This window comes from Zerene cesonia, chromosome 24 (genome assembly GCF_012273895.1).
Source record: "Zerene cesonia ecotype Mississippi chromosome 24, Zerene_cesonia_1.1, whole genome shotgun sequence".
Classification (NCBI taxonomy): Eukaryota; Metazoa; Arthropoda; class Insecta; order Lepidoptera; family Pieridae; genus Zerene; species Zerene cesonia.
The window spans coordinates 4,528,224-4,542,693 of record NC_052125.1 but is presented as its reverse complement, the minus strand read 5'-3'; the positions used below and the strand labels follow the sequence as shown (position 1 = coordinate 4,542,693).

At 40.9% G+C, this 14,470-nt stretch overlaps 1 protein-coding gene across 1 annotated transcript in view; it reads right to left on the bottom strand.

Moving 5' to 3' along the window:
• Nucleotides 1-258: 258 nt before the first annotated feature.
• Nucleotides 259-14,470, bottom strand: part of LOC119836380 (CLIP-associating protein) — a 45,745-nt gene continuing 31,533 nt past the window's right edge. The window contains exons 20-35 of the mRNA XM_038361684.1: nucleotides 13,882-14,013; nucleotides 12,547-12,731; nucleotides 11,916-12,032; nucleotides 11,167-11,285; nucleotides 10,375-10,505; nucleotides 9,251-9,338; nucleotides 8,460-8,585; nucleotides 7,683-7,791; nucleotides 7,085-7,186; nucleotides 6,499-6,578; nucleotides 5,994-6,138; nucleotides 5,319-5,413; nucleotides 4,664-4,875; nucleotides 3,666-3,812; nucleotides 3,252-3,386; nucleotides 259-2,589 (exon numbers count right to left, since the gene is read on the bottom strand). Coding sequence (XP_038217612.1) covers nucleotides 2,539-2,589; nucleotides 3,252-3,386; nucleotides 3,666-3,812; nucleotides 4,664-4,875; nucleotides 5,319-5,413; nucleotides 5,994-6,138; nucleotides 6,499-6,578; nucleotides 7,085-7,186; nucleotides 7,683-7,791; nucleotides 8,460-8,585; nucleotides 9,251-9,338; nucleotides 10,375-10,505; nucleotides 11,167-11,285; nucleotides 11,916-12,032; nucleotides 12,547-12,731; nucleotides 13,882-14,013 — 1,974 coding nt within the window. The 3' untranslated portion in view covers nucleotides 259-2,538. The remainder of the gene's footprint in view (nucleotides 2,590-3,251; nucleotides 3,387-3,665; nucleotides 3,813-4,663; nucleotides 4,876-5,318; nucleotides 5,414-5,993; nucleotides 6,139-6,498; nucleotides 6,579-7,084; nucleotides 7,187-7,682; nucleotides 7,792-8,459; nucleotides 8,586-9,250; nucleotides 9,339-10,374; nucleotides 10,506-11,166; nucleotides 11,286-11,915; nucleotides 12,033-12,546; nucleotides 12,732-13,881; nucleotides 14,014-14,470) is intronic.

Sequence of the window (14,470 nt, the reverse complement as noted above, 5' to 3'; positions counted from 1 at the left end):
AATCGTTTAAGAAACCCCCTTTTCACTAAAGTATGCTACCACGAAACCCCATTCGACTTAATTGTTTTATCGATGAGAAATAAGTGATGTTTTATAGTTTATACAAATATGTAATAAGAAATTTTTATTTTACGCGATAAAAATTTTTGAGAAGACATATTTGAATGAATACTAAATAATGTATTATAAATAGAAATGTCTGTCTCTGTATCTATCACATACATTCAAACACCGCTGTTTTTGAAGTAGGAATTCTTGTTTTTTTTTTGTCTTTTTACGCTACTTATTAATATCTAGTTTCTCATTGGTTAGTAGTATTATCTTTAACGTCAAGTTTTATTCAGTTTCGTATCCATTTTGAGTTATTTCGAGTCTTTTAAAAAACCCTTTCATATCCCATTTTAATAGACAGGTGTATATCAAAACGATTTTTCAATGAAAAATCTGTGATTTTAGCGCGAGCGCTTCCGAAGTTTTCACATTGTATACGCAGGGCTAAGCCAGGACGCACCGAAACGGTCACCCATCCAAATACAAAACCTACCTACTGTCGCTTAACCGCGCACGAGACAACCTCTCCCTCGCAGCGCTTAACTTAACCAGAATGCAACTAGCGGCAAATATAATAAACAATGACATCTAATACGTACGGTCGGCAAAAAAAGGTTACATTAAAATGTAGATTATTTAAAATGCATCATATTACTATTTTGTAGGATAATTTGTATGTTTGTTCATGTTTATATGTTTATGTAATCGTACCTATCTAAAAACCGGTTCCCATATTTGATCAATTTAATAAACAATATTAAAGAAATTTATTTTTGTTTGTTTTATTAACATCTTTTAACTCTGTTTCGTAAAAACGAAGATTTATTTCTTCTTCATGACTTTTTAAGTATAAACAAATATCTTAGTTAAAACTTCACATATCTCGAATATGATAGCCGGCGTTTACATGTAAACTAGAAAAAAAAAAACCCAACTCTCGTTGCCGACCGTACGCAACACAATACATTAACATTATATTACATTGTACGTACGTGTGTACCGTCAACAGAGAAACGACTGCAATGAAAGCGACACTTAGACAGATTGCACTTTCTATGTTGACTGTACACTTTAGTATAGATCTAGCGTTATTTCACTTGCGAACGATTCGTGAGAAATATTGCTTTTTTTGTCGAAAAATCGACACAACCATTTTTCACGTATCGCCATGCGCGTACGCAGACAATATTCGCGACCGCCATAATTTCAAAATCCATGCCATGATGTTTTTATTTTTGTAATTTACTCAAATTTAGGGCATATGTAGTTTAAATGTTTTTTTAAGGGATTCTTGTCTTTGGTTAGGTCAAAATATAAATTAGCAAGTAAAACTGATAGGTTTTTGGGGGGATGGGGAAGATATTAAAATGATGGATAGGCGTCGGGTTTAGGACTAGTCAGAATCGAGGGTAGTCTAAACAAAAAAACATGGGTACAGTATATTTTTATCTCAATCCCTCCATGTTGTGGATCTACCCGCCAAATGTGGTATTTTGAAATTGAGGGTAGGCTGCCTCTAACTGAATTTTATTATTTCTGTAACGTCACTACATAGCTTCCCGCTTCTGTATGAACGTATGTTTAGATCTTTAAAACTGCGCAACGGATTTTGATGGGGCTTTTTAATAGATGGAGTGATTCATGAGAAAGGTTTTTATGTATAACAACATCTATTAAACTATTTCGAATTTAACGCATATAAAGCCGCGGACAAAAGCTAGTATTTGATATGTATGACAAACACGAAGGGAATCTAAATTTTTGTATAATTTTTCTTATTTTCCTAATATTGAGGTTTATATTTTGGTGTAGCATAGATTTACCGCAGCAAATACACAGTAAAATAGTTGTGTGTGGGTTCCACTTTTTGTTAACTACCCTCTAATATGTAATGTCCACTCTACTTAAAGATATTTTTCGAAATGAAATAGATGTTTAATTCAAAAAATATGTATAAAAATAATCTTCAAATAATATGTATATAATACAAAAAAGAAGTTTCTAATATAGATGTACTGCATTAATATGGCGGGTAGATTGCAATTTTGACTAACTACCCTCAATTTTCTCGATTCTTTCGACTTTACTTGAATTTTTGTTATTCTGGATAAACTGCATCTCGGCGCAGACATACAACTACCCTCAATTCTGGAACGTGGGTATATAATATTACTTATATTTTCGATTTATAAATATTTGGAGCATTTAAAAACCAAAACGGTTGTTATATGCAATATTGCATCTATACGGCGAGTGGCAATTTATGCAACTACCCTCACGTCTGTCTAATGAACATTAGCATATATATGGAGATGAATTGTGAATTAACTCCAATCAAACGATTCGTACATCGCGAACTATCACCAACTACCCTCAAATTTGCCAATTTTTTCAAATTAACGGCCATGGAAACACATAAAACGGCGGAATATATCCGATATTCCGTCAGTCGGTCTGCGTTGCGCGCGAAGCGAAGCGCTGTCTTCGCTACGAGCCGCCGCCTTTGTTCGCTTCTTCACGCTGCTTGCTGATGTACACCTGGAAATCAAATTCAAATTCAAATCAAATGTAACAATGTGTGTATGTAAGATAGTTATATAGGTACATAGATATATAAAGTAGAATAAAACTTCAAGAATTGTAGTTTAAAAATGATTCATCATAAATACTTGTGAAAGTTTTCATGAGAACGTTTTGAGTTTGTATAGCATTTTTAGACAAACGTAATTAATAAAGGGCTGCTAATATAATTATTATATTGGCATTATGAGGCATGTGCAACGCTGATATTCAGTTTTTTTGTTTTTAGTTTAAGTTTATTATTTTTTTGTTTTCTATAAAGATGTATGTCTGATATATACAGTGTGGTATAAGAATAAACGATTTTTTTTATTTATCTTTCCACTATTTTCAGAGACTATATAACATTCCTATTAGATAATATAAGGAATAGATTAACCAGTCATAGAGCTTATTGGCACTGGCACTCCAATAAGACACCACTGAAAATCAGCGCTGCGCGCAGCATATGCTGATTGGTTACCCATTTTAGCAGCGCACTGAATAGCTATAAATCCACGTTTCTATTGTTAGTTTGTAAAGATTATTGATTTGTTTGCGGTCTTAAATAACCATTCTTTTTTTTATATTAACCGACTTTAAAAAAGACGAACACAAGACGTGCATGGACAGGGACACACCTGCAACAGCCTGTACTTGCTGACGGACAGGTGGCGCAGGTGCGGCTGCATCCTCTCCTCACCCAGCGCGAAGGTGAACGCGACCATACAGAAAACCGCCGCCTTCCGCACCACCGAGTTCTGGTGGTCGGCCAACTGGAGGTAATAATCACACCGATATTATAAATGTGAAAGTTTGTTTGTTTGGATGTTTGTTCCGCCAATCACGCTGAAACTACTGAACGGATTTTGATGAAATTTGGTGACTGTGTGACCTGTGTGTGACCACAAGCTGACCTGGGTATACAAAACCTAAGATACTTTTTATCCCGATTAAATGCTGTATTGGTATAAAAAAAGGAATCTTAATGTATGTCTCTCCCCCCCCCCCCCCCCCCCCCCCCCCCCCCCCCCCCCCCCCCCCCCCCCCCTCACCTGTCCCACGCCCTCCATGAGTTGCGCGACGGTGTCGTCGGCGAGCTCGGGCCCGCGCGCCTTGGCCACCTCGCCGGCGAGCTTGAGCGCGCACAGCGACGTGGGGTAGCCGCGCGTGCGGATCACCGGCTTCAGCAGCGCCAGCACCTGCCGAACGAACGGATTCAACATTAACATAGATATGCATGATTTAAAGATAATTATACACCTATAAATATAGATACAAATATCCATAAATAGATACGTCATATTTGAAAGAAATTAATCGATGATGATAAGCAGTGGTGGCTCAGTGGTGAGGACCTCGGCCATCAAAATCGATAAGTCGGGGTTCGAGACCGGGCGAGCGTGCAGGAAATAAATTGATTTTTCAATTTATCTGCGCATGGCCACTGCTTAAACGGTGAAGGAAAACATCGTGAAGAAACCGGCATGTCCGAGAATTAAAAGTTCGACGACATGTGACATCTGCTAACCCGCACTTGGCCAGCGTGGTGGATTATGGCCTGAACCCTCATAGGAGGCCTGTGTCCCAGCAGTAGGAACATATATGGGCTGATGATGAATCGATGATGATCATGCATAAGGTGATGACAAGTGATGAATATGATGATGATGATGATGAAGAAAACAATCGTAAAATGGAGGGATATATGTCACCTACCCCAATTCATTCCTCCATTCCAGTCATCAATCATTTCCTTATCTCTTTCCCCTTAAAGGTAGGCAACGCATTTGCAGAGGCACTGCCTCTGATCTGTACACGGGCGATAGTGATCACTTACCATCAGGCGAACCGCCAGCTCAATTGCCCACCATGACATAAAAATTAGAAATGATCGCACCTATTGCGCGGGAAGCGTATGCGCAGAAACACTAGCTATGCGAAAGTTCACGTGCGATGATCGCTTCACCACGCCACTTGACCATCACGCATCCATCGTCCATTTTCCGACATAAAAAAAGACTTATGATACAATTATTAGAAGAGTCGTCACCTGTTGCGCGGGCAGCGCATGCGCAATGTGCGGCATGCCGGCGTCCACGGCGCGCATCACCTCCTTGCTGCTGGCGCCGTACGCGTTGATCAGCTTCAGCAGGATCAGGTCGAAGTAGTCCAGCCACTGCGGCCGCGTCTCCGGCCGCCGGCACAGCCAGATCAGCACCTTCACCGCCTCCGCCGCGGCGCGCTCGTGCGCCGTGCCCCAGCCTGGGGGAGTACGGGGGAAAAAGCGGGGAAGGGGGTGAATATAGATAAACATACGTACGCGATGCGGCGGAATTAAACTTTGTTCTCAATTTTAAATGGATTAAAATAAAAGAAACTCGTGAAAGGAGTTCAATGTTCACATTTTCACAAGCGTCTTCGTGTGTATGGATAAAACGCTGATTTAGCGCTTTACACGACCTTCTTTTATGATTTACTAAGTCGAATCTGTATTAGCAGCTCGTCTAAGGCGTTCGGGGTGTATGCGCATATCATTATATTATTATATCATTATCAACTAAGAGTGTACGTATCATCAGCGAATACAGTTATTTTTCAATCAATTCACTGAAAAAAAAAAAACGTGTAACTCAATACACAAACACTCTCAAATGGTCCTTCGAGCCGGAAAACTGTAAATTTTCACTAAACTCCCCCACAATTACCGGAGGACTGCGCGTTGGTCGCGTTCTCCGCGTTCTCCTTGTCGGCCGAACTCTCCTCGACCGACAGCGCGGCGAGCGCCACGCGGACTATGTTCCTGAAAGCGAAATGCACAATTCTAGAAAATTCTTCCGAATTTTTGGATTATAAATTGAAATTGCACATGGAATCAATACCTTTAGTATAAAACCTGAAGAGTTTATTTGTTTGAACGCGCTATACGCTAGTCATATCATAGAAATACTCTGTTGCACCGCGAAAAAAACACACTTTCGCATTAACAAATGCTATTCGAAAAAAAAATCAGATTTATCTTATATATAAACATATGTCACAATTTTATTTACCGAACTCCTCCGAAACGGCTGGACCGATTCTTATGAAATGTTTGTGTGCATATCGGGTATGTCTGAGAATCGGGCAACATATATTTTTCATACCCCTAAACGATAAGAGTAAGGCAGAACAGCGTTTGCCGGGTGCAGCTAGTATATATCCCTTGTAGTAGTATTGTATTTCTTGAGATTAATTGTAATTGTTTAGTTAGTTAAGTAATTAATAAATATCTGTGAGTAGGTTACTTCGAATTATTTTTTTTTTTAGACTTATTTTCCCTTCTGATCGATAAGAATATATATATATATATATATATATATATATATAAGATCGACACCCACTTGAAGTACTCGCAGGGCTTCTTGCAGGTGCCGTACTTGAGCAGCTCGTGCGCAGCCAGCAGCAGCCGCTCGCACGTCTCCGGCGCCGCGCGCTCCACGTCCAGCTGGCTCAGCGCCTCCAGCACTTCCGTCTCTCGGAGACCGGCTGGTGAGTGAATCGTTTATCAGCGGTGAGGATCGCGGAGTTGAAATCGGTAATTCGCGGTTCGAGACCGGGCGAGCGTGCAAGTAGTAAATGGATTTTTTAATTTGTCTACGCGTGTGGATAACATCATCACTGCTCTAAACGGTTAAGGAAAACCGGCATGTCCGTGAATAAAAAAAAAGTGATAAGAATCATAAGACTTAGCTGAATAATTTGATAAACTATTTCTTGAGAAATTTTGAAAGAATAGAAAAAATTTGATCACGAGGCAGGATACTTTTTTCTATTCTTTCAAAATTTCTCATTTATAAAGCATTTCAATGCTATAAAACTAAAAATTAAACTATTTCTTATTCTCACATTTCGTTATTATGAGTCCATTTTCATCCATCTCGTAGGGTTTCACTTTGTCCCGGCCCAAATGACCTGCGCCGAAGTCGCTGTAACCGAAATATGTCTTTCAATAAATATAGTAAAAAATAATAATTTACATGTTAAATAAATAAACACGCCTTAATAATATAATCGTCCAAATTTTCTAGTAAATAAGTATTTATTGCATGTATAGATGTTTAAAACATTTCGGCAAGTGTGAATAAATGACATTATTTTGAGACAACCAATTAATGTCACGATTTAGCTGCAACTGACAGACCATTTGACAATATTTCATTTAGTATTTTCTTGTGGTTTTTTTTTTAATTTCTAAATATTTCATTTTCTTACACTTTCATAAAGTCGCTGAAAAATTTTTAAAATGCCAATAGAGGGAAGAGTTAGTTTGTTTGTTTGAACGCGTTAATCTGAGCCACTTCCGATCCAATTTGAAAAATTCTTTCAGAGCTAGACAGCCTATTTATTGAGAAAGTCTATAGGCCATATATGTATCACGAGCGAAGCTGGGGCGGATCACTATGATCACTTGTTTTCCACGCGACTAACTCACCCGTGTGCGTGGGCGCAGTCGCGGTGCGGCACGGGCGACGACTCTTTGGTGCTGTTGGCCTCTTCCGAACTGTCCGCTGACGCGGCCCGACCGATCGTTTCGCTGGAAATATTTGATATTGTGAAATTTTGCAAGAATAGAAAAAAAAAGGTGTATGTGCGATTCACACATGATAGAAGTGAAACTTCAATAAATCGTCAAAAGAATGAATAAAACAGTATGTATATTTCTGTTTCATTCTTTGCCGGCTTCATTCTACACATTTTTGTATTTGTGTCTCTTACCTGTCGTTTTTCTGTTGCATCAGGTTTGAAATCACAACGATTCTAAAGAAGTTTCACTTCAAAATTGATCACGAGGCGGGATTCGAACCCGCGTCGTTTTGCCTGTGATGGTTATTAATCATCTCAATAGATGGCGTGGGGTGCCTGTGATGGTGGGTGTTTTCGTTTTCTGCTGGAGTGCGAAAAAACCCTTACCATATCTGCCTGAAATTTGGTACAGGGATAGATTATAATCTGGATTAACACACATCCTACCCTGGTATCGCGTGAGTAACGCCGCGGCTTACGGATAGTTTTTCAAACAATTTTTTCACCTATTATAATGTCCGTTGGGCACCGCGTTGGGCCCGCGCGCCGACAGCGTCACGTCGGACATCTGACTTATACCGGAGTCCTTGCTGGACATGTGGTTGCCGCATTCCGCTGGGAAAGAGAAACACATAAAATATATAGGATGTGGCGTGATGAATGAATAATATGGCAACTGGGGGGGATGTGATGGGGGATGTTAGACGTTGTAACGGTTCGGTAAAACACATTCTGGTCCAAGAAAGAAAGAAACACACAGCTGCTCGCGCCGGCTCCGCCCGGGTAGTCATTAATCAAAATCGGTGCGCAAATTTGTATAAATCTGTTGAGTAGTGTAGGAGTCTATCGCCGACGAACAACGCGACAGGTTATATATATATTGAAATGTTCAGAAAACACTTCGGCTTTCAACATTTTACAAAATTAACATCTCTTGACACAACACCTCTTTCTGGTATGAAGACTGCAAATGAAGGAATTTTATAAATCTATTTTTGGTAAAGTAGTTCTGGATAGATGCGCTATCGAATATGAAACCATAATTTCAAGATACGCATGCACAGTTTATTTTTTAACAGAGATGGAAGTCAAATTTTATGTTTTGTGTATTTATTTTTGTCCTAAGTTTAATATCACATGGTGTTAAAAAAAGATAAGATCTTTGTAGACCTAGTATTTCGACCACCAATCTTTAAACCGCTCACTCACGAACTAAAAGATAAACTCACTCACTAACACTCACCCATAAACTATCTCACTCACTCAATCACTAACCAACTCACCGTTCGCATGCTGCGCGGTGTACGTGTGTATCTCGGAGGTGGTTTTCCTGATACGCGAGTACACGTCCTCGGCGGTGGCCGAGTTGGAGGCGGTGCTGGACGTGCGGAGCGGGCTGTCGCTGCCGGCTGGATTGAAGCATATAATTAACCAATTAACTAATTAAAAAGCAGTGGTGAAGACCTGGGACTTAAATGAGTTGGGGGTTGAGACCTGGCGAGCACGCAGGAAATAAACCGATTTTTCAATTTAACTGCGCATGTGTTACATCACCACTGCTCAAAACGGTGAAGGAAAACATCGTGAGGCAACCGGCATGTCCGAGAATCAAAAGTTCGACGATATGTAACATTTGCCAACCAGCACTTGGCCAACGTGAGCCTAAAGCCTCATAGGAGGCCTGTGTCCCAGCAGTGGAAATATATATGGGCTGATGATGATGATGTGATGATTAACTAGGTAATTCTTTAAGTAAATGAGGCCGGGGACAGCTTATACCGAGTCCGGAATGTATCTGAAGGAATGAGAATAATCGAGGACACAGAATCTATTCCAGAAACCTATACTATTATTATAAAGCTGAAGAGTTTGTTTGTTTGAAGGCACTAATCTCATTAACTACTGGTCTCATTTGAAAAATTCTTTCAATGTTAGATAGTCCATTTATTGAGGAAGGCTTTAGGCTATGTACCTCGGGCGTAACCCGGCGGACCGCTGGTCAATGATAAAAGTGTTAAAACTTGTCACAAATTTCAAATGAAAAATGGAGTGAAGAAATGAATGAACGACTCACTGCTCGAGGTTCTCCGGACATGCTGCTGCAGCACTCCGTTGACCAGCTTTTGTGTCTCCTCCGGTAACTCGCTCATCAACGCCGTAAACTAATGGAAAATCAACATTAAAATCCATATATATGTATAGTCCCTATTAATATTATGAATGTGAAGGTAACTCTGTCAAATAAATAAATGATTATATTTTACAAAAAAAAAAAAGTCATTGAAGTGGTCGTCTTTGGGAGGGGTAACACTCCAAATTCTAAAATGGGACCAAATGTCAATAATTGATAAAAAACTTCTAAAAAACCATTTATCGTTTGAACCCAAGGAGTAATCGAGTTACAATAGCAAAAAAGCTATGTTTTTATAGACGTTGTGATATTAGCCGAATTATGGATGTAAACATACAGTTTAACAAATAATCAAATAAAGATTTTCTACGTCGCTCTGGTCAAATATTTGTAACTAGCGTACGCAAAACAAGGTCCATTGAGTCCGCAGTACATCACCGGCGGGACAGGGTCTATATAGATGCCTTGTACGCGTATGTTAAATGCAATTTCTGGTTTCATATTAATTGGATGAAAAATCGTCATACAGCTGGCACTTTTTCCTGTCAAAATCTATTCAGAAGTCTAATCCTATAAAACATCGTCTTGCTACGAAACTGAGCACATTAATAGTGACTGTGCTCTTGCGTTCGTACGTCGTTTATTCACTGTTCGACCCAACTACCCTCACTTTGTTAATATTCATTGCGACTCGTTACGATACGAACTGCAAATATCAATCGGATCAGTTGTGTAGAATCGCAGTACATTGTTACAGTTGTTCAAACGAATATTCAACACAGCTCCTCTTTCATTTTTTTTTATGACAATAAGTTTCCTTCTTTCTTTTGATTCTGTATATCTGCGCACGCGCAGCACCCCGGTTGGGGGAGCACCCCGGTTGGGGCAGCACCCCGGTCGGGGCAGCACCCCGGTTGGGGCAGCACCCAGGTTGGGGGAGCACCCCGGTTGGGGCAGCACCCCGGTTGGGGCAGCACCCAGGTTGGGGGAGCACCCCGGTTGGGGCAGCACCCCGGTCGGGGCAGCACCCCGGTCGGGGCAGCACCCCGGTTGGGGGGGCAGCTCACCGGCGGCGGGTTGCAGTCGTAGAGGTGCGCGAGCGCGCGGCGCGCGGCGAGGCGCACGTCGCCGGCGCGCGGCTCGCCCGCCAGCCAGGCCACCTTGGCCAGCGCCCGCCCCGCCACGCCCGCGCCGCCACCTGCCGACCCGGATATGCACTTACATTTCATTCTTACTTTTATAGCATTCAAATGCAATGTAAATAAGAAATTTTCAGGTTATAGGAAATGAATTGATCGCGGTATGGCAAAAAGACGCGGATTCGAATCACGTCTCGTGATCAAATTTTTCCTATTCCTTCTAAATTTCTCATTTGCACTTAGATATGCAGTTTTTATGTTTTATAAAATACTAGACTAGATTTTGCTCCGCGACTTTGCACGCGTTAAATTCGGAGTAGTTTAATAGATGTTATAATACATATAAATCTACTTGTTGAATCTATCTGTCTATAAAAAATACCCCCATCAAAATGGGACAGACAGAGAAAGTGACTCTCTTTTATACTATATTGTGATATTACTAACATACTACTTACATAATTAAAAAAAATCGTTGCAAACTGTCACAAATAGACCAAATTTAAATGGGATATGGTACATGGTAGGCACCAGCTCTCAAATAGAAAAAGAAAACATTCAAATTGGTTCACCTTTTAAATTTTATAGCGCTAAACACAAAAAAATACAATCGACTTAATAATCCCCTCCCCCCCTTTTTTGAAGCTCAGTTAAAAAACATTCTTCTTCTTATAAGAAACTATGATTGCAATAAAAGTCTGTTTGTTTGTTTATCATTACCTTGTAACGCAACGGCTAGACTATTTGGCGTACAGTAGTCGTGCGCCAGGTCCGCTAAGAATCTCAACGCAGCCGCTTTTGTCTTCGCCGTGGGGGCCGTGGCACCGTCCGCTAAAAACCTATCAAATATTTTCTTATTAAACTAGCTTTAGCCAGCGACATCGCACGCGTATAATTCGGTACAGTTCAATAGATGTTATTATACACGTAAACCTTCCTCCTGAATCACTCTATCCATTAAAAAAAACCCATCGAAATCGGTTACGCAGTTTTAAAACATTTAAGCACACATACATACATACATAGACACACACGCTAAGCGACTGCGCTTCATACTATGTAGTGATTAATGAACCGCCTTCAAATTGCAAGTATTACAACAAATTTATGTCGATACCACACGGGAGGGACATATTGTATAACAAAAAAAAAACTAGCTGTTCGTCCCGGTTTCGCCCGTGGTACATATATAGCCTATGCCACACAGTGAAGATAAGCTTTCTAATGGTGAAAGAATTATTGAAATCAGTCCAGTAGTTTTTGACTTCATCCATTACAAACAAACAAAAAAAACGGTTCATACACTAGTAAGCTCGGATGTAACAAACTTGGAAAGAAACAGACCAATAGATAATCTCCTCTTTTTAAGTGAATAAAAGGCTTTTATATTTTTAATGTGTTTAGGGTCCGATAGCGGGGCGCACGCCTCATGTCCCAAGCCCCACAGGGCCATGGGGTACAACACTCACCGGAATATATTGTGCAGCTGCAACTCAGCGGGGAAGCACTCGTGTATAACGTCCAATGTCTTCATAATCTTGCTCTGCACTGAGCCCAGTATGTCCGTGCCCAGTTTCATTAGCAGCCTGAAAAGGGATAGACATATTATGATTGAAAGTGTGAGTGAAGTGTGAGTGTGACTTATTATGAGTGAAGTGAAAATTTTCACTGAAATGGGAGATGTTAAAATACCTCTGATAGTCCACTGTAAAACCTCTGCAATATATAAGGCTCCAAACGATGCATACTGATCTTTTGTTATTTCTCACCCAAATTCTGTGATGTAATTGACTTTGTGCCTTTAAACTGAAATATCTCTTTAAATAAAAGATATCTTTATATTAAAAGTAGTTGATCCAGCAAACGCTGGTCTGCTTAACAATTAACAGATATACACACAAAATTTCACAAGAGTCACAGCCCATCCTTTACGCACACGAAAGAGTAGAAGAAATTCGTTGATGACTGATGTGGGTTTACTGGTGGCCGAGAGGTGGCTGGGCGTTGATACGGTTTCGCAAAAAGACGCGGGTTCGAATCCCGCTGCGTGATCAATTTTTTTTTCTATTCTTAAAAAATTCCCTCCCTTCCCACACACACCTGAACATGAGCTGATAGAGCCAATCCTTGAGGTGCTGCCAGTGCACGAGCAGCAGCTCGCAGACAGCGTCCAGCAGCAGCGAGAACACCTTCGTGTGGGCGTCCACGAACATCTTGTTCAGCAGCTCGGTGAGCCGGCGCAGCTGCTCCTCGTTCAGCAGCCGCCCGCTGTTCAGGTAATTGGCCTGGAAACGTCGCGTGATTGTGATGTACTAGCCTCCGCTCGGATATCGAGATTACCGTTCTGTCCCAGGGGAGCATTTGATCGGGATGAAAAGTATCCTATCGCCCAAGTCGGCTCATATACAGACAGGGTTGTATACCAAATTTCATCGAAATCCGTTCAGTAGTTACAGAATGATTGACGGACAAACATACTTTCACATTTATAATATTTATGATGATATGATATAATATCACTTATTTAAAGGGAGATAGATAAAAACAACCAAGTAATTTATAAACTAGCGGCAAATTTCTTCATCGCTCGTCACTCCTGCGCAGGAGTCCAAAGTAATATAATATCAATGCGCGGTTATCCCCTCCACGCTTCGCTCAGCGCTACAGCGTTCCGTACCGCATATCTTATACCTTTAAACGAGCAATTCTTGTGTATATATATATATAATTGGAATCTCGGAATCGACTCCAACGATTATCATGAAAATTAGTATATAGAGGGTTTCGGGGGCGATAAATCGATCTAGCTAGGAATCTTTTTTAGAAAATGTCATATTCGTGTTTTATCGACTTAAACTTAGCGACTCTTCCTGACATCTATTGGCGAATAATAATACTATAAATGCGAAAGTTTGTGAGGATGGATGCATATGTATGCGTGCGTCTGTTACTCTTTCACGCAAAAACTACTGAACCGATTGCAATGAAATTTGCTTCGTAGATAGCTGGACAACTGAAATAACACATAGGCACTTTTTATAATATCGGTATATTCTTACGGGATACGGACTTACGCGGTTTCAACCGCGGGTCACAGCTAGTTGTTAGATAATCTGAGTTTGAGTTACAGTGTGAGTTAGAATTTGAGTTTGTGTAGAATTTTAAGGTAGAATTAAAGTTAGAATTAGAGTGAGAGTTTGAGTTAGACTTTGGGTTACTGTTAGATTTAGAGGTTGACTTTGAGTTAGTGAGTTAGTTTGAGTGTAAGAAAGCCTTCGAGTTTCATATTGACTTAGATACTGTGTTGTAAGTGTTTGACACTGAGTCTGAGTCTGACTTTCTGTTTAGAAAATGAGTTTGTGTTTTCGAGATTGAGTTTGAGTATGATCTTGAGTAAGAGTATGAGTTAGAGTTAGAGTTAGCGCCGGCGCTCACCAGGTGTGTGAGGCCGTCCTTCCGCTCGGTCCAGTGCGTGCAGGCGCACAGCGCGATGATCTCGTCGGGCGGCGGCGGCGGCGGCGGCGAGCCCTCCCACCCGAGCCGCCCGCTCGACGACCACGATATACTCTGCCCACACACGTACATCATCATCATCGTCATCATCATCAGCCCATATATGCTCCCACTGCGGGGACACGGGCCTCCTCTGAGGGTTTAGACCATAATCCACCATGCTGGCCAAGTGCGGGTTGGCAGATGGCACACGTACATAATATGTTATAAAAGTGAAGTCCCGTGTCCCCCAGTGAGGTATGGGCCAGATGATATTCATCTGTTTCACTGATCGATTTTTTTTTATGGACAAGTAGGTGATCAGCCTTCTGTGTCCAGCCAGACCGAGACATTATTTTTTGTGCGTACTCACCGGGATTCGAACCCAGGACACCTCGGTTCTACGCTCACGCGTTAACCACTGTACCAAGGAGGCGGTCATAATATGATATAGTGTGCATAATAATTTATTGCAAAAGGTGAAATATCGTTCGTACACAGATTATAAAAATACAATCATTGATGATAGTTA